This window comes from Paecilomyces variotii, assembly GCF_004022145.1.
Source record: "Paecilomyces variotii strain CBS 101075 chromosome Unknown C8Q69scaffold_20, whole genome shotgun sequence".
In the NCBI taxonomy this organism is placed as follows: domain Eukaryota; kingdom Fungi; phylum Ascomycota; class Eurotiomycetes; order Eurotiales; family Thermoascaceae; genus Paecilomyces; species Paecilomyces variotii.
This window is the reverse complement of record NW_021167159.1, coordinates 126,806-150,335: the sequence shown is the minus strand read 5'-3', so window position 1 is coordinate 150,335 and position 23,530 is coordinate 126,806. Positions and strand designations below refer to the sequence as shown.

Sequence of the window (23,530 nt, the reverse complement as noted above, 5' to 3'; positions counted from 1 at the left end):
TTTTGGGGTATCTTTGGTGGAATCTGCAGTCTTACAAAAACTGGGCAAAACAACCCACTTGCACGCCCACTCTATGTGGTATTGCAGGTAACGAGAAACAGATCAACGGCGCCTTCTAAATATATATCCGTAGCAGACGACCCCGCAGGACTGGCTTGATTGTAGCCATGGCCGCTCTGCAGACGGCCAAAAAGGACTTGCGAAGAAAAGTCCGTGATGTTCTTCTAACTCTACCGAAAGAATCGATCGCTAGTCAATGTCAGTGCATTCTCATATCCTCGCGGACGGAACTCGAAGCTAATTACCGTAGCCACAATTGTGACGAACCAGTTGCTGTCATTGCCGGAATATCGCAATGCCAAAAGGATAGGCGTCTATCTCTCTATGCCAAGCGGAGAGATCTCAACGACTAGCATCGTTCAGAATGCACTGAAAAGCGGAAAGGAAGTGTTTATACCCTATATCCATACCACTGAGAATGCTCCAGCACAACCAAAGAGCTCTGTCATGGATATGCTTGCTTTGAATTCTATGGAAGAATTCGAATCGCTCAAGCCAGACAAATGGGGCATACCATCACTCGATGAAGCGTCTATTTCGGACAGGGAGAACTGCTTAGGTGGCTACGGAGTCGCCTCCCCATGGCATCCACACACTGCGAGGAAAAGCCCAGGCTTAGACTTGATCGTTATGCCGGGAATGGCATTTGACAAAAGTCTCAGAAGACTGGGCCATGGGAAAGGGTATTACGATAGGTTTCTCGCAAGATATTCGACAGACGAGGAACGGAAGAAGAGCACACCTCAAAGACCTTTCCTTGGTGAGGAACAGTCTACAGTTCATTAGAGGATTCTATCTGACATAACGTTTTGTGATACAGTCGCTCTCGCTCTGAAAGAGCAGGTTCTTCAGCCCCCAGAGGAAATACCGGTGTCTGAGCACGACTGGCCGGTAGATGCCGTCATTGTCGGTGACGGCCAGATCATAAGCCCCAGAAGCTGATATGCATCTCACATGCTTTCTTTCTCCAGACTTTTCTCCCTTTTTTGGATACTGCGCAGCCGCTCCTCCAACGCCAAAGGTATAAGATTATTAATAGATCAGAGGACAAGTCGAGTTTATTGTACTGCTTGGATCAGCGATACGTTGTCTCCCTTGAGGAGTATTTGACCTAGACGCAAGATGTCAGAGATTGCAAAATCACAAATAGACACATGTTCTTCGAACCCAAATTTCTCCTTTTCTCCTCCTCAGACTTTGTAGCCAACCGGACCTCGACAGCATCGTCGACCACGAGGTTCATGAACTCATCGAAGCCCTGCGCTCGCTGGTTAGCCACTGCATTGCAATTCCACCGCCACAGACCGCACATACCCTGATCTTTCCTTCTATCCGGAATGCAAGTTGCTCATAAAGCCAGATGGACACAGTAGATCGCTGCTGTAGAAGCTTGAAGATGAAATGGATTGGCGCAAGAAGCGTCTTGCGCGCAGCCCCAGCACCTCTGCCGGCCATGGTGAACGTGATTATTGGGGGATTGCAAGTAGTCAAGGAGAACAGGATCCAAGATAGCAGAACTAGATCAAGGATAGCTCGAGGCGCGACCGAGTGCAAGAATTGTAGGTGTGCCGTCTGGTTATCACGAATGTTCGGGGAAGCTTTGTGGTGGTTCGCGGAGAATGACCAGAGCCGGTCGGCCTGTTTGTGGTTGCGGCTCAACCCAACTTTTTCGGGCTGCTTGGGTCTCGTCACTGAAACCATCACATCCCACCTACGCCTGGTCCTCATCGGATTCTACAGCGCCGTATTCATTCAGGGCCCTGAAACTTATATACTCACGATCGCATACACTATTCATGAGTTTCATAGGTGGCGATCGCATTTCCTGGCCCGGTTGACGGCGTATTACTTCGTTCTCGTTACTCCCCCCCCGAGATCAACCCACTTACACGCTCGACGACTATGGCGACCAAAGATGAAGGCGCAGGACAGGCTTTCGGGCCAGTCCTAGCAGCGGTGGCTACGATGCAGGGAAATGCTTCGCGTACAGAGAAGACTCATGCTCACGAATTTCTTGAAAAGTTCCAGAAATCGGTATGACCTCCGAAGCTCACTGTACCCCGCTCCTCTCTAAACAACAAGCTGACGCATCCAATTTTTAGATCGAAGCATGGACAGTTACGCACGGGTTACTACAATCACCAGACGTTCAGATTGAGGCAAAGCTTTTCGCGGCGACGACGTTGAAGGGAAAGGTAAACAAATCGATCTTGTTTCGTGCGGGGCGGTCTACGGAATGACTGACAGTAGCAGATCACATATGATTTGGACCAGTTGCCCGCGGAATCATTGCCTGCACTAAGAGACTCGATCCTTGCTCTACTTACGGCTTATGCATCCGGGCCTAGGCCTATACAAACGCAGTTATGCGTGTGTCTCGCCAGTCTAGCCATACAGATGACAGGATGGAAGGACGTCTTGAGCACGGTGGGCTCCGCTCTTGGAAGCACTGCTGGAGACTGTGTTCTGGAGTTCCTTAAGGTCTTGCCTGAGGAGGTGACAGAAGGACGCAAGATCAATCTTACTGTACGTTCGACCGACATACACCAATCCAGCTTCCAACACTCCGATCCGGCGACCGTGTGTGGCATTACACCCAGACGTTCAAATCTAATTCGTATGACCATTAGGAAGAGGAACTCTCAAACAGGACGAAGGAGCTATTAGAGGACAATGCCGATCAGGTATTGCACCTTCTCACGCAGTATGCGCAATCTTCTCGTATGTCTCCTGTAATGCCCTTACCGCTCGATGAGGATACTGACTTCGCCTAAGCGTCCGCCGCGATGAGTCCTCGCCTGCTCGACTGTATTACATCCTGGATGCGCGAAATCCCAGCCTCTAAGATTGTTGACTCGCCTCTGATGAATGTTATACTAAAGGCATTGGACAATGAGCCATCGTTCGAGTCTGCCGTGGAATGTATTTGTACGATATACAGAGATACGCGGGAGGTGGACGATTCTTTACCCGTCATACAAGCGGTATATCCTCGCATAATCGCCCTGCGTCCGAAGATCCGCGAGGCCGCGGAAGCTGAGGATGTGGATACCTTGCGTGGAGTCACCAGGCTCTTTGCTGAAGCAGGCGAAGCCTGGGTTGTTTTGATCGCCCGTCTTCCCGACGAGTTCCGTAGCCTTGTCGAGGCTGTCTTGGAGTGTTGCGCGAGAGACAAGGAACGCGATGCTATTTCACTCACATTCATCTTCTGGTACGAGCTTAAGCAATACATCACCCTGGATCGTTATGTGGCAGCACGCGACAAGTTTGCCGATATCTTCTCTCAGCTGGTTGATATCATGATCAAGCATCTTGAGTTCCCAACCCCTGATGGCGACGAAGAGGATCTTTTCGATGGTGACAGGGAGCAAGAAGAGAAGTTCCGGCAGTTCAGACACTCTATGGGGGACGTTCTCAAGGATTGCTGTGCAGTTATCGGTGTGACAGAGTGCCTTGGGAAGTCGTATCAGCTCATCCAACAATGGGTATCCAAGTATGCCTCTCAGGCAACAAACACTCACGTTCCTCACTGGCAAGAGCTTGAGGCCCCTCTTTTCAGTATGAGAGCTATGGGACGTATGGTCGATCCTGAAGAGAGTTCCGTCTTGCCACAAGTGATACCTCTGATTGTGCAGATTCCGGACCAAGAAAAAGTCCGTTTCCAGGCAATTATGGCCCTGGGGAGGTACACAGAATGGACCGCACAACACCCAGAGACACTCGAAGCACAACTGAATTATGTCATCTCCGGTTTCCAACATAGTTCGCCGGAGGTTGTTCAGGCCGCTGCTTTAGCTTTCAAGTTCCTGGGAACGGACTGCCAAAAGCTGCTTGGAGGACACATTACACAACTGCACTCTTTCTATGAGTCTGTGATCGATAAGCTTAAACCTGCGAGTCAGGAAGAAGTCACGGAGGGAGTAGCTGCCGTGGTTGCAGTCCAGCCAACTGAGAAAATCTATGAGACAATGAAGCTCTTTTGTGACCCGATCATGGCTAGGATCATGAACCTTGCTAATCACGCGAAGGATGAGCAGGGCCAGAGAGCAGTTGCTGGTATGTTCGAGCAAGGACCCCACAGGATGCTCACTGAACTAATATTGAACATTGCAGACCATCTACAATTAATCACTATTTTTGTCCAGGTAGTGTCTCCATATGTCGGACCCGGCCAAGAGAACCCTGCTGTGAAGTACTGCGGAGAAATTCTTCCAGTGATGAGCACGATTGTGATGAACTTCACTACATCTACACCGATCTTAGAACGTGTTTGTCGTTGCTGGCGGTACATGATCATTTCATACCGCACCGCCATGATACCACTTTTGCCAAGCTTGGCGCAGAGCCTTGCATCTGGGTTCGAGCTATCGAGAGAAGGCTGTTTTCTATGGGCAACGGACGCCATCATCCGAGAATTCGCTGATGGTGCAGAATACGTTGATCTGCCGACTAGCGAAGCGGTTTATCAATTTTTCGAGCAGCAAGCTCTTGTATTCTTACGGATTCTTAATGAACTCCCTCCACAGAATCTGCCCGATGGTAAGTTCGGTGGTGAAACGCAAACTTTGCTCGTATCATTGTTAACAGACGATTTAGTGATCGAGGACTTCTTCCGGCTTGCTAGTGACGCTATGCGGTTCTACCCTAAAAAATGCGTGACTTCTCCTCTGGCAATTCCTATCTTCTCGGCTGCCCTGAGCGCACTCACTTTGCAGCAAGTTGATCCTTTGATCGCGACGTTACATTACTACCGCGACTTGCTAAGCTTCGGCTTCGAGCACCCCTCGGTCTCTGAATTCGCCGGGCCAAATGGGGAACCATATTCTAATCCCGTCGAGATCCAAGCCGCTGTGAAACAGCTCGTCGCCTCTCAAGGCCAATTACTTGTTCAGAGGATCCTCACCGGGATGATGTTCACTTTCCCTGGAGACTGCTTCCCAGATGCTTCTGGTGTCTTGATGACGCTCTTTGAGATGATGCCCGCGGAAGCGGGAACATGGGTGCAGTCCACTCTTCAGATGCTTCCGCCCGGCTCAATCAAGCCCGGTGAGTCCGAGAAGCTGATAAAGGGCATCTCGGACAAGATCCAAACTGGCGAGATGCGGAGGATTCGAGTGCTGCTACAAGGTTCGCTTCATCCTTGTCAAGTATGTTTCCGTGTGCGTATATTAATGAACTGAACAGACTTCACCAATTCCTATCGACGACGGAATGTGGCCCCGCGGGAGGGCCTCGGGAGACTCGAAGCAACCCGGTTCCGGTTCAGTGGCTAGTCAACTGGCTACTTATGATCTACCTCGCCGGCTGATGCTGCCTGACGCGAACGAATTCTGTATTCAGAATTATCAAAGTCTGCACTGACCCAGTGGTCACTTCTGTTATGATTAAGGTAAGATATCAATAGGAACGGTGAAAGAAATATAGACAGTATGCCCCTCCTTGAGGCGGACGCGTTCTCTCTCACAGATCGAGGATCAGTGTCTTCCCCTCATGGCACGTACGATGCTGGGAGGCGGTAGAGGTGAACACATGAGATGACGGCGGTGATATCAGAACTTGTAACAACTAATCAAATGCAATAAATGCAAAGAAGACAGTGAGACATGAGATGACTTCCTACTGAGCGTCCGGTACTATTCCACAAACGGGGAAGACGATGTTGCGACTTCAGCGTGACCTTCTCGAGGTGCCCCCGACCCCGCGAGCACATACTCTGCCTGTCTGATCGGGGTCATAGCCAATCGAGATTTTTGTCCCGTCACCACAGATTTCACAGAGCCCCTTTTCCATTCCAGGTTTTATATTGGACCGACATACCTATTATTTCAGCCAGTGATGCCTACCGTTAGATCCAACCGTAACCAAGGTCCCAGGCTTGACGTCAGTATCTGGTCCTTCCGTTTGCCCTTGGAGGAATTGTTAAGTACTTGCTCCCAGCTCCTTTAGTCCGTATGTAAAGCCCGACAGCCGCACTAAGCCAGCTGTTGTAGAGTACAAGAAAAAAAAAAAAAAAAACAATAACAAAGCGGTCAGTACGTGTGTGGAAGGGTGCCATTGGGGAAACGGCTGCTAATCCGCATTGCAAATATCAACTTCATGATTAGCTACTTCAGTAGTTATCGGCGCATCCTTCCCAACCCCTCAAACCGCCCTTTTTTCTCGTTACGTTACTTTCGTGTCTCACACCTGTGCCATATCCCGGAGGCCGACGGAAGCACAGGGATCTCCAAGACTAGACTGCTTCACAAAGTTCACATTATTAGAGAGATTCTTCTGATCTGGAACTTGGTTTCATTTCCTGCATGGTAAACTCTACACCACAATAGGTATGAGGAGGCGGAAGGCGGCACCCACCGAGTACGGGCCAGGAGAACTCCGGGCGGATGGGTTGCAATAAGAATATTCTATTGGCAAGCTTATTGTGCGTTCGAACTTCGAATGGACCTCAAACATATCTACGTTACCTCACTGGGACTAAACAGATTCGATGATCATCCCCCGGCGAAAATCTCTTTCTCCAGGACTTGACCGTTCCGGGTTATTATTGGAACAATAACCCCATCGGGTTCTAGAAATCTCGCCATGCTACCGTGGAGAACGGCGTAAGTATGCGCCTAGAGTAGTTTTTTGCAGGCCTGGCGATGCTGACGCCATGGGGTCTCTTGCCTGTTCCTAGCGATCAGTCGTCGTCTCGAGGTGCGGCTGGCAAAAATTTTCTTTTTCTTGAAGATCCGTCAGAGATTTCCTGTGGTAGGTAGTCGCTGTACCGCTCTGCAAATTTAGATAATAGAAAACAGGGAAATGCAATGGTTCTCATGACTGCTCACCATACAGGCTCTGCCGTGGTATTGGTGATATACACAGAACCCTAGTCGCTGGTTCCCGCCACCTGCAGAAGAATCGGATGTATGTATGTATGTATGTATGCACATACATACAGTACGAAGATCTCTTCGTATGGAGAAATGGACTCTACTTAGTGTCAGCCCTCTGATTTTCCTCCAGTGACAAGTTAACTTTATCTTTTTGCCGCGACTGCCGCTGGACCAACCCAATTCTCTCCAGGAGGTAAGTATAGAAGTTTAACCGTCCGATCTCATCTATCAACAGATCCCCTGCAATGACGGAAACGATCCCTGTGAATAATATCGAGTAATCCCCGACCTTGTCCGAGATCCTAGACTCGGTACCTGGATTATACTTCCGAGATCGTGAAGCTGACGGACCGGCCCCTCGTGCTCCACGCGGCGGCAGTCCCGCTGGGTCTGATCTGATCTCCACTTGGAGACCGTTCATCTTCATTCACATTCACCCCAGAGTAAGTACCTAAGTAGAAGAAGATCGAGAGCGTCAAGATATCCAAGTACTCCGTACGAAACGCAGTCACTGTGAGATCCGGGAACATACTCGACCAACGGCAGAGTTTCTGATCATTCTGCGCGAACGACCTGCTTGGCAAGGATCCCATGAGCGGTTCTTCGCGCAGGGGCCGTTCGGGGACGATATTACTATCGAGGCACCGCGGTTTGACGCTATCTACCGTGGTAAGTAGCCTGCCCAATAGAGGATCCATGGGATGTCACTAGAGTACTGTAGTATGTAGTAACTTAGGTATCAGTGAGATCATATGGTACTAGTAGTACTCTGTTGATGACGAGAAGCATCTATAAGAAGCAAATTTGCCCATCTGTGGGCCACAGCAGATCTAGTTAGTCGAATGTTTCAAGATGCGGACTATCTAAATCAGAAGTGTGCCCGATAGAAAAGTTTTCTACCAACGTTCTGACGGCCTTCTATGCAGTATGATATGCACCCGCTGCTAGCTTTCTTTTTTTTTTTTCTTCTCGTCTTTTCTTTTTCTTTTTCTGGCCTTTGCCCCTCTCCTCCCCAGGTTTCTGCCGTGGTGTTGTCTCCACACTACTTAGTTATCCGTGCCGTCTTTTGCGTCCGTGGTTTGGCTCCGGCTGAGATGATCAGATAGGGAGCGGACTCGATCTCTGTTTTACATCTGACGCAGTATCCTTACTTAACTCGCTTCCAATAATAATCATTAAATCATCATAAACCCCTCCCTGGTGTAACGACACGAACTCTTCTGGCGATATGGTTCCAATAGACTGTATCGCTGTCGGCCCAAGCCGTTGATGGTCTCTGCATTTCTACTTACTTAGCTCGCGAACACTCGAGCACGATCCTCCTACTTAATCATACTTAACTTAGTTAACTAACGCACGTAAAATAAAAATCACTTAACTACTTACTTACTTACTCGTTCTCGAGATTGCCCGTCGCAAGCCCCACCTCGATCAGCAGCTCTCATCAGCATCAGCATCGCCCAGCTAAGTAGCTAATTAACATTAACTAACCAACTAACCAACTAACCAACTAACCAACTAACTATTCATCCTCCTCCTTTCTTTTTGTTCTTCTCCCATCGCCATCCTCTTGTTGGATCCGGACGACGCGGAGGATCACAAGTCCATCTCTGGCCGTTCAACTTTCCCTCCAGCAGAAAGGCGTCCAATCAGCCGGTCTCCCCTGGTCGACGCCTTTGCGATTCGTTCCACGAACCATCATGGCCATCCCGTAAGCGTCACGGCCGTCTTGCAATATCCCTCTGGCCCTTCTTTTTGCTTTCTTTTTTTCTTTCTTTTTTTCTTCTCATCTCGGGCATCCTGCTCCGCCTGCTGCTGCTGCTGCTGATCAGCCCCGCGGAGTCGTTCCCTACCAGTCGCTGCCTGCCGACTTGCAAATCAACACAACAATCTTCCAGCCATTCCTCTCTTCCGCACGGAAGATTGAAAGTGTCCCGTGGCCCGCTTCTGCTCGTTCGATGTTACAGATGGAATCCAAAGTGATATTAACCGGCCCAGCGCGACATTGGCAAATCCACTCGCAGCGGTTACTGTCGTTTACCTCTTATCGTATTCTCAGGAAAACGGGTGGGTTCGGAATATACCAGTAGAATCCCCCGGTGACCTTAGAAGGCTACTCCTATCCAAAGTGCAGCGCCTTCTGTTTGGCAGTATCTCCCAGCGTCTCATCCCAAGGAGGAGTGTCCAGGAGATGACCTTTTCTGCCGTTGGAATGGCCAAAGGAGAACAACGGGCAGATCGAGGATCCCGGCGACAGCGTGATACGAATGGCAATACACAAATGGCCCGGGATGCTGACACTGACCCCGCGGATAGCGGATCGACCAAGAAACGAAAAAGGACAATCCCAACCGATAAGAAGTTTGAGTGTAAACATGAGGGATGCGGGAAAAGCTACTCCAGAGCGGAGCATTTGTACCGTCATCAACTCAACCGTATGCCCACTGACGACTGAGAGTCACCACCAAAGCGAGAAAGAATTCGGCTGACGCTTCGCAATCCAGACACTCCCAAGCAAATCTATCGATGTGATTTCCCAGACTGTCATCGGTCGTTTGTGCGACAAGATCTCTGTGTCCGCCATCGGGAGCGACATACAACGAACGGATCGCAACTGCAAAGACGAGACAGCTTCGCGCAGACGGCCAGTCATCTCCCGGCAGTACCTCCATCACCGGCTCTCGATGAAGGCATCTCTTGTACTTCAACCGCTACTGTAGCTCCGACGGCAGACAACTATGTAGCATCCGGACCATCGCAACCGTCGTTCCTGGCGGACACTTCTGTCAGTCCCGGAATCAGTCATCCAAACCGTCCGGCGACCCGAACTAGTTATCGAACGACGGGATCGGCTATCTCTGGATCAGTGGAATCTTCGTATCCTCCTCTGACCCCTCAAACAGGATATGGAAGCTCTGATTTGAGTGCTAAGCGATCGAACAGCGCCAGCACGTATTCCATGAATTCTCCCAAGGTGCACCCTACCACCTCGTATAGTCCCCCAAATCCATCCGCCAAGTATAGGTCAATGGGCACTTCCGCTTACCATGGCGCCGCGTTCAGTCCCAGTCAGCTACAGCAACGTTCCGAGTCAGCGAGAGTGATGGGTCAGGATCAGACGTTAACAGCTTCTTCCGAGTCTACAGGTACTACCTTTCCAAATATAATCTCTGTGGACACGACCACATACGTCTCTCACCAGCGCCCACCTGGGTACTCGACGCCGGGTCTAGCATCGCCCGCAAGTGCATCGTATGGAGCGGCTGGACTAAGCAGTTTCGATCCGGTCACCGGCATTGTGGCGCCTGATCCTAGTGCTGCGGAACATGCGTTTGATCCTACGGGATCTTTTGCCTACCCGGTCTTTGGAGGGGAAACGTATAATAGGTCTCCCTTTGCCATGGCGGATGACTTTGCAGCTTGGCTTTTCAACGGATCTGCGACAAATCTATCTCCCGTCACATATACGGCCCCATCAGGAGTCATACCTGGATATTCGGATCCAACGCAGTTTCAGAATTCCTACCGTATCAATGATACCGCGTACAGCAACTATCTCACAAGCGTGATCCCGCAGCATCCCATGAGTGTCACGAGCATATTGGATTCTGGACCTCCCCAGGCGATCATGTCTGAGGAGAAACGGCAGGAACTGCTGCACCTAATGATCACGCGTTTCAACGAACCCGCTCACTCAGCCGTGAGTAAACGGAAAGATGCTCTGCTGGAAGGTAATATGGATGAAGACGGCCACGTTCTAAGTCTTCGAATGATGCAGACATATATCGGTTCTTACTGGTACCACCTGCATCCACAACTACCAATTCTACATCGACCGACTTTCACCGCTGACACCACACCCACTCTCCTCCTCCTGGCAGTCATGGCGATCGGAGCATCAACGCTGGATAAAGCGCACGGTGCAGAAGTCACAGAGGCTGCGGCAGACTTGGCAAACTTTATAGCCTGGCATCTGCGGTGGGAGATCTTTATGGATGGAGACTTCAGACCCCCAGCTAAGTTGTGGGTGTTTCAGACGTTGCTGCTTCTCGAGATATACGAAAAGATGTTTTCGACCCGGGCACTGCATGAACGGGCCCACATCCACCACGACACCACCTTGACGCTGATGCGACGAGGTAGCTCTCTTATCGGAAGGTCAGCCTTTGATTCCCCATCCAGTGCAAGAGAGGAACGTCAGGGCCGTTCCGGGACTGGATCTACACCGGTATCTGAAGATGGACCCGAAGAGTCTTGGGCGCACTGGATCAAGGCAGAAGCAACGCGCAGAGTGGCTTTTGCAGCATTTGTTCTGGACTCAACCCATGCCGCTATGTTTGGACATTCCGCTAAGATGGTCGCCCATGAGATGCGTCTGCCTCTACCATGTGACGAAGCCTTGTGGTCAGCCACGAGTGCTGCTGAAGTGGCACGGATGCAATCGAGCCTCAATGCGAACGGGGTGAAACCGACGATGTTTCTGGACGGACTCAAAAAGACGCTTAACGGGCAGACGGTGCGGACCAACCCCTTTGGACGGACGATTATCATGGCCGGACTGCTGAGCGTCAGCTGGCATATGAATCAACGAGACCTGCAGGTCAGCTCCCTCGGCGTTACCCAAGCGTTAGGAGGCCGAGACAAATGGCGATCGTCTCTCTTGCGGGCATTCGACCATTGGAGACATGACTTCGACCAAGCGCTTGCCCAGACAGCGCCCACAGCTGCCTTGAACGCATATGGGCAACGGTTTCCGATGGACGATGAAAACACATTCGAAGCTCGTACCGTGCTCCACCATCTCGCCCACATGGCATCCCACGTGGACATTGTGGACTGTCAGATCTTTGCGGGAGCTGGACGGCTGCTTGGGCGGTCCATTACTCCAAAGGATTACAGCACCGCGCGGGAAAAGATGACGGAGCGATGGGCGTCAAAGGCGTCAGCACGGGATGCGACCTTTTACGCGTTGAAGTTCCTCTCTCAATGTCTTTTGACGGAGGAGTGCTATTCTGCGCGGGAGGATTTCCTGCTTAATCGGCCATGGGTGCTCTATTTTGCCGGGCTGGTGGTGTGGTGCTACGGATATGCGCTCGATGGGCCATTGGCGTCGTCGACAATGCTAGCGACCCCGGATGCTCAGCGACGGGACATGCGGGAGTTCCTCGAGCGTGTGGGCGGCGTGCGCGAACCGAGTGATCTCGAGACGATCAAAGGTCGTAATCGATGCCTCGGTTTACTGATGACCCTGCGCGAGACATTTCAGCATACTCGATGGGAACTTTTACACGAAGCAGCCAATCTGCTGGACAGCTGCATCGAGAAGCTGCAGATGGCGTCCGCGGGAAAGCCGTAGCAGGGATGGTTTCCCTGCTTGTAACAATTCTCTGATGGAGCTTGGGCGTATCGATGGGATATATCAGGTATTGGATTGGAATTGAGCGATGGAATGGAAGCATGTGACTTCGAGGAGCTCAGTTTTTTTTTTTTTTTTCTTGTGATAACAGATGGGATATATTGCTGTTTGTTGATACCTTGCCTCTATCTATGTGTATATATATATACCAGGACTGCGAGTGTCTGTGCATATCCGTGTTCTATCTAGACTTCTGTGCCATCTAAGCGGGCATCGTATAAGTATAGGAGGAATCTATTGATGCCTTGCCCGTTTATTCACAGATTATAAGTCTTCAGCCAGATCCCATTCTTCCTACTGCGGTGATATCTCAGTCTTGACCATTTGCGGGAGAGACAGGATCCGTCAGGAGGGTCCATTGGCCGCCATAATGAAATCAGACCCCGGGGACACTCATTCTATTCTAGGATGTCAAGTTAGTGCCGATCGTGAGGGAGAATAAGCAGTGTTGGCGTGGTGGAGACTGAGATGGTTACCACAACAACCAGCCAGCGCCAAACAAGAGCCAACCTGACGCTGGGACCTCCTGGTGACTCTTCCCCAGAAACAAGACACATTCCTCCTGTTCTCCCTCATTCACCTCTATCTATCTCATTTGCTCAGCGTCGTTGTTCTCGTCGCCCGTCTTGCTTCTCCCTGTGCAAATTTCCCGATCTGAATTGAATTCCGGCCCGTTCAGTCCGTCATGGTACGTTTTCTCTGGCATGTTTCTGCTGTTGCTGAGCCCCCTGTTGGTGGTTGGATGAATATGGTTGGTCTCTCGGAGGATTCGCTTGGGTTGGCTTTTCTGGTACGGCGACTGGGAGGCCAGAACGAGCCGGGGACGGGCTGAGCAGCCTCAACACGGGCAGTGTTGATGTTGCCCTTCCCTTTCCCTTCCATCCGCTGTCAACTCTCTCATATCAATCAATCAATCCATTCTGCTCCCATCAGCTTCATCAGCTTCCATCCCACTTTCTGGATACTACCCCTCCCCAGGACTCCATCATCCCGCGAGAGACCAACCGTCGCATTCCTCATCACTTTCCCTTTCCTATCCCCTTCCCTTGTTTCGCCGCGCAGATAAAGAAACAAACACGTTCATTCTTCTGTTCCGCGGAACCCAATCCATCCAGCAGACAACATGGAGAACTCACAACGCGACCAGGCCTCGACTACCAACTACAAGGAGGCCTTCTCCCTCTTCGACAAGCGCGGCAACGGCCGTGTCTCCCTCGAATCTCTGGGTGACCTGCTCCGTGCTTGCGGTCAGAACCCCACGCTGGCGGAGATCGCGGAGCTTGAGAAGGGACTGGGCAGTGACTGTGAGTAGATGTCGAGAGAGTAGAAGACATCCGGGAAATCGATATGGAAGCTAACAGCTCTTTTGCCACACTAGTCGACTTCGAATCCTTCTCCAAAGTCCTCAACCGTCCCGGTGGTTTCCGCGACCCTGGCGAGCCCGAGGAATACTGCCGTGGTTTCCAGGTCTTTGACAAGGACCTGACGGGCTTCATTGGAGTCGGCCAGCTGCGTTACAGTAGGTAGTCCCTGGGATCGAACCATATAGACGATGAGTGGATAGCGGCTGACGTTTCGTTTGCAGTCTTGACGAATCTGGGCGAGAAGATGAGCGATGAAGAAGTCGACGAGCTGCTCAAGGCGGTTGACACCAGCTCGGGCGAGATCAACTACACCGGTATGTGTCCATGTCGTGGAATAATCTGTTCGTTTTGGATCATGTGTTGACTTCCGCAGAACTCGTCCGCACCATCCTCGCCAACTAAACACTCTACGATACCCGCGCTTTTCTTGTCACGATGCACGATGCTTTTCTCCCGCGATTTATGTTTCTTAGCTCCTTACCCCACGAGCCGGGCGTGGCACTCCGCCGGAAGTCGTGATCTCACGGCCAGCGGCCCGCCCGGTCGCATCCTTGTCTAGAGTCGTAGGCGTCAATCGGACTGTGGACGGTGGTTTTTCAATGGATGCTGGTCATTGCATGCGTTGGCTTCCTTATATGTAGTACAGAGTAGGCAATCGAAGTATTATATCCAGTCATGTATGTACATTACTGGTGGCCGGGCTAACATCGGCCTAATCCGCGTTCAATAAATACCTAACTATCTATACACATCAATGCCACCGATGGAAGGAGTAATATCCTTTCTCCTGTTCTGTCGCCCAATGCGACAAGTAGTTCATAATGATAATATCATCTAACGTCCGCCCAAATCGGCAGGATCTCATCGCTCCCCCTTCAACCAAGCCCTCCACTCCCGATCGCTCTCCAACTTCAACTCCACATCCTCCGCATTGACATCCAACTGCTCCGTCCGCACCAGGCTCCCAGGCAGGAGATACACCACCTTCGCCTCGTCATCGTCCCCCTTCTTCTCACCCTCTTCCCTCCCTCCATCACTCTTTGCATCTGCAGCACCCCCTTGACCTTTCCGCTGTCTAAAATGCACATTATCCAAAAAATACCCAATCACGACCCGACACCGACCACAACGTAGTAAAAGCCGTTTCTCGAACCCATCCGCACGACGGATAATAGTATGTTTCCGATCCGGAAGGAGAGTTGAGAGAAGGATCGTGTAATTTGTCTCTTTCCCGCCCCCGTTCGCTTCGGACTCAGAATCCGATCCTTCACCATCTCCCGATGGAGACGAGATTGGTAGGATGAATGCCGCGTCTTGAGCGGGTTCGCGCCGTCGATGAAGGAGGGATATGTCTCGCGTTGTGGCGAGGAGGAGGTGACTGCAGAAGCGGCAGTGGTGGGTGTGAATTTGTTTTCGAGGACGGTGGGGACGAGAGGGGGTGGTGTCGGGTTGGTTTTGGTCTGAGTCTGAGGGTTTTGGTTCGTGGGATGGAGATTGAGATTGAGATTGAGAGGGGGAGAGGGTTCTTTCTGTCGAATCTTGTGTGATGGTATTTGTTGTCGTGGTTGTTGTAGACTCTGTGCGTTCGGGTTCTGTCGAGGTCATTGTGGCCAGCGATGATCGCGTAGGAGCGCGACTCTCTTGGAAGTATTCGTGGATAGAGTGATTAGGTTGTTCTTGAGGCTTGTGCTGCTTCTTCGTTTGTTGCGATGGAGGTCTTGTTCGGGTTGAAGCTTGCGTAGGTACCTAAAGTAACAGCTGCGAGATCGCGGTGGCGGTCGATCTGGACTCCGCGGGGGAGGATATTTTCTCTTGCTTGTTTTTATTTGAGAGAAGAAGTAGTTAAAACTGTGCTGGTCGTTTTTGTGTATATGCCAGTTCTCGAATTCAGAGTGAAGAATGCTGGATAAATCTAGCTGCGATGCGATGCGAAGAAATCGGGGAAGATTGGATCGGGAGAGGCCGATTTGGATTTAGAAGTACTGTTGCTGTTTTGGCTTATCGAATTGATAAACTAACCTTACTTAGTCTAGGTGCTTAAGGTTCGTGCACGGACAGTATGTACTTTTTGTAAATGAATATGGGTTTCGATGAAAGGGAAGGTTTCTCTGTGCTTATTGAGAATGTGATTATTTGGATCTGTTCTGCTACATATTGGGTATATTGATTCTTTGGTTTAATGGAGTATCAACTTAGCTCTCAACCTGTGATGTGTGATGGATCGGTTTTCCAGACAGTCGAGTCCTTTCTGGATAGGCAGTGTCTAATGCTAGTGGGATATCGAGGTAAAAATGACAGACTTCAATTTATACACAGGAAAGAGATAGAAGTAGAAACAGAAAGGGAGAAAGAAAAGAAAAGAAAAGAAAGGGATCCTGGAAGGCATAACACCTTAACTACGCTCCACCAGCCTTACAGCTCATCATACCCATGCCCATGGTCTGGAGGAGGACGTCCAAAACCTCCCCAGTAATTCTTCCCCTGCGAGCCTGGCTCGTCGGGATCCTTGCAGCGAGGGTGCTCATAGTCCTCGACGGTCCCCATCGGCCACATGGGAATCATGCAGAGCTCGTCGTACGCGCATCCCCGGCATTCTTTCCAGGTCGACCAGGAAAGGTAGTCGATTAGTTCTTGAAAGCTGTTGATGGCTGTTTTCAAGTCAATCGTGGTATCCAGCAGGGCAGTCGTTAGGGTAGAGCAGATCTTGTGGGAAATTGTTTCAACGGCCTGGCGAGCGACGGTGTTGTTGGGCGCGTCGTGCGGGATGAATTGTCCCGCGCAGCGGTCCGTAATATCAGCGCTGCTGCCTGCGTTGTAGTCGCTGTAGTCGATAAACGGGGCGAGTATGTTTTCGAGTTCCTCGCGAAGAGACTCTATCGTGGTGAAGTTTCCAGCGGCTAGGACTTGGAGATTGTCAGAGTATCGCGTCACAATCATATCAGCAATCGACTGCCAGTCGAACGAGTGTCGAGGCGGATCGTATTTCATGACCATTTCGGTTAGATCCTGGCGTAAAGGCTCTAGCTCCTCTGTTGGAAGATGCTTGAGGCGCGGCAGGCTGGCATCTCCTGGGAACAGGTCAAGCGCGTAGGTATACGCCGTGACAAAGTGGTCATAATCCACGATGACACGATGACCGCCAATGCTGTGATAACGTGCAGCAATCGCTTTGATCCAGGTATTATGACCCATCCTACCGGCCTTTGCCTTCATACCTGGGCTGTGTGGATGACCCGGCTTTTGTCTAGACTTGCCATGAGCACGTTCTTCGAATCCTTTCGCCTGCGTGATCCGGACGACGTCTAGATCCCGCCCAAAGTTGCACAAGATGATCTCAAATCCGGCCTCCATACGCAGAATACCGTCGATACGATCATCCCAAACTTCCTTTGCAATATTACATCCTTGGATGGCACGGTCTCGTTCTCCAGGTGGTCCTCCCGGTCCCCGTCCCTGGCCTTCACGTTCGGAGGAATCGACGCTATCATTGTAGAGGATCCGATCCTGCGAGTCCAATGTGCCTATGGAAGACTTCCCTGCTGACATTCCATCGACATACAATAGTCGTAGATCCTTAGCAGCTGCATAGGTATGTAGATATCCGGCCTTGGGCGTGTCGTCGTCGTCTGCCAGACTCTCGAGTGGTCGCTGTGGAGGAGCAGCCCCATTTGGTGGAGGGCCGCGACGGCCTCCACGCCCCGGAGGGCCTCTTCCTCGTGGACGCGCAAAGCCCATCGCATGCTCTGGCTCGAAGGCAAGCCATTCCGTACCATTCACAGGCTCCGAAGAGGATGTGCCGTGGTAGAACTGCGTCCCTTTTGGCACGGTGGCCAGGAAGAAAGACATTCCATTATGGTTGAGCGACGAGCCCCATTGTCTCATGGCAGAGTGGACGGCGTTGAAGATATGATTCGCATTTGGAAGAGTAGATCTATTATCATCGCGTTCTGCTCCGGTCAGTGGTATAGCGGAGGCCAGACAGGCCAAGGCTGAGAAGATAACGAATCTTCGACGGCGAGAGCTCATTTCGACGGTTGATCTGAGATGTTTCGAAAATGGAATCGAAACTGCGAAATGGAGCTGTCGCGAATATACATACTATTTTTCACAGTAGAGTTGGGCCGCGTGTCAGAGGGATTTGGCGGAGTGGCTTGGCGCCATTTACAAGATCAGATAAAATAAACGGTCCTGGGGCTAATCATATGTGAGGCTGATAATCAAGCATCACTTTAGCGCGGACATCAAACAGTCTTTTGTTATCTGACCAACTAGGTAGACAGCTTGGGGTCCGCTGACGCGTCCTTTTATGGCGATAGAGATTGTCGCTATTGACGGTTATTTAGAGCAATAAGTATAGAGTGTGGTGTTTTCGACGACTACTTCCCAGAACAATTAGGTATTGCTTGCTACGTCAAAAGTGGAATATATGGTTAATAGGATTCGAATAATATTTAGAGAAAAAACATACGACAAGCATAGAAAATGCTCAGCCCTACTGAGCGTTACATCGAGTGATAAATAGTGGCTTAAGCGGGGGGAAGCCCCGCCGCCAGCGATAGGCGTTTCGACCAGATAAAGTAAATTTTAACGGCGCTTGCCACAAACTAAACAGCCTGCATTTCTGCATGTTTGGCGCTATGTGAAAGCTGGACATAAAGCTACAATAATAACCATGTCGATTTCGAAATGCATACTCACTTCTCTCTGCTTGTAAATCGTTTAAGTAGGGAATGGATGACATCATACCCAGTTCTGACTACCTACCTAGGTACCTACTCAGATAATCAGTTAAGTACCTAACTAGGCAAGCGAGAGGATACCTCTTTGGATAAACTAGCCCTGGCATATTGTTTAAAAACGGTATACACGCAAATCGAGTTCTGAGAAACAGCATAGTCCGTGGAATTATTGACCAGTATGTTAGACAAGTCACGTTGGATATGGAAAATACTCGTAACCAGAGTGTCAGATTATGGTTCCTTCCCCCATGCGTCTTTCAACTGCTTTTCCCATTATTTGTTTGCAATATCCACAGGTTTACCAAATTTCTCCGAGGCCTCGCACAAAGTCTTCGCCCAAGACTGAGCATTAGTGGCCTTGCCAACTTGCGTTATTAAGAAAGAGTACAATGCAACGCAACGCGACAGAAGTCGAGAACTTTCTCCTGATTATGGAGTTGGCCCTCAGGACAGAAGGATAGCAATCTCACATCTTGCAATCGTTCAAATTTCCATTTTATTACTTGAACATATGTGCGAGAAAAAGAGAAAACGAGACTCGCATCCTGAACCAGCCACTCTTTTCGCATAGCGAGTAATTACTGTCATAGCAAGTAAAGCGAGCGCTGCAGGAAATCATGAAGCCTACCTATCCAGGATAGACTTCCCTCAGCCTCAACTAGGATTACAAGTAGACACTTTGCATTAATTCCCAGAGGCCCCGGTCATACGGCTCAATAGACTCGTGAATATTGTTTTCCGAGTCTGCGACAGCGCGTATAGACTTGTCAGTGGCGGCAGAGTGCAGTATAGGCACTGTCTTGTTTTCCAGATCAAACATCGTCAATTGGCGAGTGTCCCCAATTCTATCAGATGCCATATGTCGTGTGAACAAAGTGATAGATCGTTCAAAGTCCACTTGTTTATCAAAATCGTACAGCTTAGACTTTTTGATAACAAGTCCGCTGTCTGTGACGTGAGCCTGCAAGATCCTTCCTTTGAGAGAGCCCATAAACGAGACGAGCATTACCTGCAATCATTGCGTAACGATAGTTAATTTATAGTCTTTATTCAAAGGAAGGGGCCATAAAATGCGCTTACGGGAGGAATGCAATGCTCTTCGAGATGTCCATGTCCCAATTGTGTGATCATAGCAGCAAGGATCGTCGAAACTTCTGCTCGTGAGATCTTTTCATCGGCGACGTATTCGTGCTCAATCATAACAATGATATGTGGCTCACTGATACGAATATCCCAACGCGCTGCGCAATATCCGTCTGTGATATCGAATAAACGTCCGAATTTACCCTTGCTATGAAGCTGGCCGGCACGATCAACCATACCGAAAAGGTCATCGTGGAATATTTCCGGAGAAAGTGCCCTAAGACATAAATAATTAGAAGATATTCTTTTTTCCCCCCTTCTATTAAGTAGAGCAGGAGACACCCACATATGCTTCCAATTCGCTTCTTGATGGAGATATGTCTTATCACCTTTGGGAGAGATTCGCCGACACTGGCTGAATAGCCAGTTGAGTTCAGATATAAGGCTTTCAGGATTTCTTTGTGCCCGAAATCCAGTCAGTGTCTCCCTGCTCTCGTCCCAGGAATCAAACCCATCTAGGAAGCGCTCTGTAGCTGGATCGCTTTTATCGAAGGGAAAGGATTTTAACCGATCAGATGGCATAGGACTGAAAAAGCAGGAAGAATCATTGTTTGCGGGATGATCATTTTCCTCCAGTGGCAGGTCAAGTAAATTGATGTATAAGGAGCTTGCAGCGTCGTTCTCCAAGTATAAATCTTCGTCGCCTTTCATCAAAATGGACGTCAATATGACTCTTAGACTCTCACGAGTTGTGCTGCGCGCAACATCTTTGATCACAGTGGCGGCAGATGCGTCCTTCTCACGCTTTTTGGGGAATTTTCTAAGGTCCAAACTCGAACTGATACTTTTGAGAACTTGACGACCTTTCAGGCGAATGGATGATGCCATGGCCAGTTCAACTCTATGTATATGGAGAGGCGAAGTAGAGTAAGAGCTGGGGATAAAAGGACAGGATAGTATCTGGTGCGAAGGATGTGTTCTATCGCAAGATTCCTAACGGAAGCTGTGGGCTTTGTGCGGATAGTTATATGCTCAGCGCTGCCTGAAGCTGACTCATCCATGTTCAAAGAGGATATCATCCTCATCCCACGAGCAGTACCTACCTAATATATCATGGAATTTACAATATTCTGCGCAAGTAATTATGGACTGGTCATAATGAGATCACTGCTTTCCAGCATTCCACAAGGTATCCCATGTAAAGTCCAACTACATTGAACTAGCTAGTACTGCTACCCGGTAGTACGCATATCAACATATTCCTCTATATCTGGCCCTCGGAGGCAAAATGAATGAAAACTGATATCGAGAATGGTATCCCACGTTTTATTATCTCAGAATGCCTTGAGATCGATAAGTACAAGAACCTCAGATACAGCCCTCGTCTCTGTTTCAGACTGCGTTCCACAGACAGAACAAATTGTACGAATTATAATAACTGCAGATAAACATTTATATGTCTTCTGTTTCGAGTAGCAAAAGTGCGACATGCATGTTGGAGGAAACATATTGACTAAAATACGTGCTGGCCTAAATACTTAGAGCTCGTCTTAGCTTCGCCAGCCTGGCTACTAGACTCCAGCACCACGGTGAGGTGCGAGCTTATTGCTGGAGGGGGTACTTCTTCAGTACCAGGTAACACTTTTTCAGTGTGAAATAGCACTTATTCAGCGCATGATATCACTTATTCAGTGACGGATAACACTTGTTCAGTGCCAGGTACAACTTCTTCAGCGGTGTTCATGCAGTAACTAGAGTTGCCAAGCATTAGTTAAGTACCTGCTACTCAGTTTCTCGGTAGCGCTTTCGCCGCCAGTGTAATGGATATCACAAGAGTCGCGAACATATTCATGTCTTCCGCGCTGTCAATTTTGAAGGGGCCGTATGTCTGTATTGCTGCGTATTTCCAGGCAGGGTTGGCGACAGAGGGCATCTGAAGGTACTCGAGGTACAGCTGGTCAAGAAACGCGAACGACAGGAAGATTTCATGTGCATCTTGGGAAATTATGAGCGGACTAAGGCACCAAAAAGTAGAGCGTCAGTTTGTCACAAGTTTGCAAGGGAATGAATCATACATACTGCCCGTCTAGGAAAGGAGTGCTTCGGTAAGAGCTCTTCAACCAGCAGACTAGCTCCGCAGCCTCCTGCATGGGAATCGCATTTGGCTCCTGGCGCCTCTTTCGTTTCTTAACTTCAAGAATGGCCAAAGTTTCCCCCGTATTGAGCCTTCGAAGACTGCCGTCTGTAATTGCAGTAAAAGAAGTGTCTTTCGAGAACGAGGCCTTCTCGGCCAGTGGATCATACACAAACTCACAATTGCGATCATCGACTAGCCATGCTAGCTCCCTGAGGAATACCACAAGCGCTGAGTTGACCGTAGCTTCCGTTTCGATTTCTGCCTCTTCATTGGCAGTGTTCGCCAACGTGTCTTCCTCATCCGGACGACGTTTGCTTCCAAACACAGACCTTTTCGATAAGTGTTCAGCATCTCTATGTACAGCGCCCTTCTTACTAGAAACGTATGATGGACTGCAAAGCTCTTGCATGTCTTTCAATATTCTGAGAGATGAAGGAAAGAATGGATGGTCCCTGGAGATGTCCTCTATCGACAGTTGATGTACGAGAAGGCCCAGATATTTCTGGAAGTCGTCGAATCTTCCCAAGATATCTTGGGCTTCTCTCCAAAACATGTGTAGACCATACTGAGCCAGATCTCGGTCGACCAGACGGGTTGCAGTTGCAATTCGAGGGAAGACGATATGAAACGCGAGGAACTGCATCTGAGTTACTTTGGACCCAGAGAGAAGCCATTTACCGGGGAGATCATGGATAGACTTATTGAAAAGACCTGCCTCCTTCAGGAGTGCTTGCAACTCCGCCAGGTTTCCTGGAATGGAGAAGAAAGGGATATCGGGATGCTTGTCAGATGCCATGTTTATGCGTGCTTAAAGATGAAGGCAGTCTGCCAGAGTTATGAAATCCACAGAAAATAGAAGTCTTAAGAGTATCATGGAGGTTAGGAACAGAAGGTGGTGACCGAGTTCTAATGTGTTTCATTCAGCAATAGATGCTTTACCAACACAACAGGGAACGCACCCTTTTCTTTATTCTTCACCTTGCTTCCTTTTCTTCTTCTTCCTCTCACCTTTTTTCCTCTCACCTTTCTTCCTCTTACCTTACGTCCCTTACTGTCGTCCCTTATTTTTGTCCCTTACTATTCTTCCCTCACCATTCTTCACGATTACCTTGATTATTGACACTAGCTGTTGGGCATCCACGAAGACAATGTCGGGTACTACGGATATTCCCAGTGTCGCCAATACCCAAGTAGCCTCTTCTGGGTCAGATGGCAAAAAACCTGGTCGTGATGGAGGCGATCGTCGAGGTGGCGGGACCAATACCAGACGACTAAGGAAGAAGAAGGTATAGATATCTCTGAATACCTCTACTCCATACTTTAATATAATACTTATATCTGTGGTACCAGTGGTGCGAATTTTGTCGGACCTCATCTCACGGTCCCGAAACCTGTAACATGCGTAGAGCTTTACTCATCCTGGTAAGTACTATTGTCAGTACTTATCTTATTATGAGTCTAATCTAAAGTATTCTACTGCAGGGTTCCTGGCAAGGCAGGCGCGGTCCAAACACACAAGCTCGTCGCCGAGAACGCAGGCGACAGCAGCGCGAGCAAGCCCAGCAGCAGCAGCAGCAGCAGCAACACCAGCAACACCAGCAACACCAGCAACACCAGCAACACCAGCAACAACAGCAACAACAGCAACAACAGCAACAACAGCAACAACAGCAACAACAGCAACAACAGCAACAACAGCCACAGCAGCCACAGCAACAACAGCAGGAACAGCAGCAGCAGCAGCAGCAGCAGCACCACCACCACCACCACCACTACCAGGAGCAACAGCTCATCCAGCCCCTGTCACAGGGTCAGGGGTCCCAGACTTGGGAAGATATGATGGACCACTAGCCTCT

At 49.6% G+C, this 23,530-nt stretch overlaps 10 protein-coding genes across 10 annotated transcripts; 5 read left to right on the top strand and 5 right to left on the bottom strand.

Annotated features, from left to right (window-relative positions):
- The first annotated feature begins 66 nt into the window (after positions 1 to 66).
- Positions 67 to 1,211, top strand: C8Q69DRAFT_186007 (5-formyltetrahydrofolate cyclo-ligase). Its single transcript, XM_028625922.1, has 3 exons — positions 67 to 258; positions 311 to 820; positions 881 to 1,211. The coding sequence occupies exons 1-3, from the start codon at positions 168 to 170 to the stop codon at positions 1,000 to 1,002; spliced, it is 723 nt and encodes a 240-aa protein (XP_028481117.1). The 5' UTR covers positions 67 to 167; the 3' UTR covers positions 1,003 to 1,211.
- Positions 798 to 1,543, bottom strand: C8Q69DRAFT_482664 (hypothetical protein). The gene is made up of 3 exons (XM_028631670.1): positions 1,375 to 1,543; positions 1,228 to 1,318; positions 798 to 1,171 (listed from the first exon to the last, which is right to left on the bottom strand). Exons 1-3 carry the CDS (start codon positions 1,513 to 1,515, stop codon positions 1,119 to 1,121), a joined length of 285 nt encoding a protein of 94 aa, XP_028481116.1. The 5' UTR covers positions 1,516 to 1,543; the 3' UTR covers positions 798 to 1,118.
- Positions 1,544 to 1,746: 203 nt separating this feature from the next.
- C8Q69DRAFT_185805 (putative mRNA transport regulator) lies at positions 1,747 to 5,614 on the top strand. Its single transcript, XM_028625921.1, has 8 exons — positions 1,747 to 2,094; positions 2,163 to 2,255; positions 2,314 to 2,586; positions 2,691 to 2,781; positions 2,836 to 4,116; positions 4,174 to 4,599; positions 4,657 to 5,187; positions 5,245 to 5,614. The coding sequence occupies exons 1-8, from the start codon at positions 1,963 to 1,965 to the stop codon at positions 5,331 to 5,333; spliced, it is 2,916 nt and encodes a 971-aa protein (XP_028481115.1). The 5' UTR covers positions 1,747 to 1,962; the 3' UTR covers positions 5,334 to 5,614.
- A 3,512-nt stretch (positions 5,615 to 9,126) lies between these two features.
- Positions 9,127 to 12,291, top strand: C8Q69DRAFT_409637 (putative C2H2 finger domain protein; the record flags this gene model as incomplete). Its single annotated transcript, XM_028628255.1, has 3 exons — positions 9,127 to 9,370; positions 9,440 to 9,583; positions 9,680 to 12,291. The coding sequence occupies 3 exons, from the start codon at positions 9,127 to 9,129 to the stop codon at positions 12,289 to 12,291; spliced, it is 3,000 nt and encodes a 999-aa protein (XP_028481114.1).
- Positions 12,292 to 12,827: 536 nt separating this feature from the next.
- C8Q69DRAFT_482647 (hypothetical protein) lies at positions 12,828 to 14,395 on the top strand. Its single transcript, XM_028631669.1, has 5 exons — positions 12,828 to 13,039; positions 13,499 to 13,655; positions 13,730 to 13,870; positions 13,937 to 14,029; positions 14,089 to 14,395. The coding sequence occupies exons 1-5, from the start codon at positions 13,037 to 13,039 to the stop codon at positions 14,115 to 14,117; spliced, it is 423 nt and encodes a 140-aa protein (XP_028481113.1). The 5' UTR covers positions 12,828 to 13,036; the 3' UTR covers positions 14,118 to 14,395.
- Position 14,396: 1 nt separating this feature from the next.
- On the bottom strand, positions 14,397 to 15,791 carry C8Q69DRAFT_502097 (hypothetical protein). Its single transcript, XM_028632381.1, has 2 exons — positions 15,781 to 15,791; positions 14,397 to 15,729 (listed from the first exon to the last, which is right to left on the bottom strand). The coding sequence occupies exon 2, from the start codon at positions 15,318 to 15,320 to the stop codon at positions 14,577 to 14,579; it is 744 nt and encodes a 247-aa protein (XP_028481112.1). The 5' UTR covers positions 15,321 to 15,729; positions 15,781 to 15,791; the 3' UTR covers positions 14,397 to 14,576.
- Positions 15,792 to 15,827: 36 nt separating this feature from the next.
- C8Q69DRAFT_482645 (hypothetical protein) lies at positions 15,828 to 17,471 on the bottom strand. The gene has a single exon (XM_028631668.1). It carries the CDS (start codon positions 17,448 to 17,450, stop codon positions 16,128 to 16,130), a length of 1,323 nt encoding a protein of 440 aa, XP_028481111.1. The 5' UTR covers positions 17,451 to 17,471; the 3' UTR covers positions 15,828 to 16,127.
- Positions 17,472 to 19,118: 1,647 nt separating this feature from the next.
- Positions 19,119 to 20,425, bottom strand: C8Q69DRAFT_448511 (hypothetical protein; the record flags this gene model as incomplete). The annotated part of the gene is made up of 3 exons (XM_028629294.1): positions 19,119 to 19,463; positions 19,535 to 19,814; positions 19,884 to 20,425. The coding sequence occupies 3 exons, from the start codon at positions 20,423 to 20,425 to the stop codon at positions 19,119 to 19,121; spliced, it is 1,167 nt and encodes a 388-aa protein (XP_028481110.1).
- Positions 20,426 to 21,323: 898 nt separating this feature from the next.
- Positions 21,324 to 22,535, bottom strand: C8Q69DRAFT_517827 (hypothetical protein; the record flags this gene model as incomplete). The annotated part of the gene is made up of 2 exons (XM_028633425.1): positions 21,617 to 22,535; positions 21,324 to 21,552 (listed from the first exon to the last, which is right to left on the bottom strand). Exons 1-2 carry the CDS (start codon positions 22,468 to 22,470, stop codon positions 21,324 to 21,326), a joined length of 1,083 nt encoding a protein of 360 aa, XP_028481109.1. The 5' UTR covers positions 22,471 to 22,535.
- Positions 22,536 to 22,822: 287 nt separating this feature from the next.
- Positions 22,823 to 23,525, top strand: C8Q69DRAFT_510953 (hypothetical protein; the record flags this gene model as incomplete). The annotated part of the gene is made up of 3 exons (XM_028633231.1): positions 22,823 to 22,960; positions 23,025 to 23,096; positions 23,157 to 23,525. 3 exons carry the CDS (start codon positions 22,823 to 22,825, stop codon positions 23,523 to 23,525), a joined length of 579 nt encoding a protein of 192 aa, XP_028481108.1.
- Positions 23,526 to 23,530: the final 5 nt, after the last annotated feature.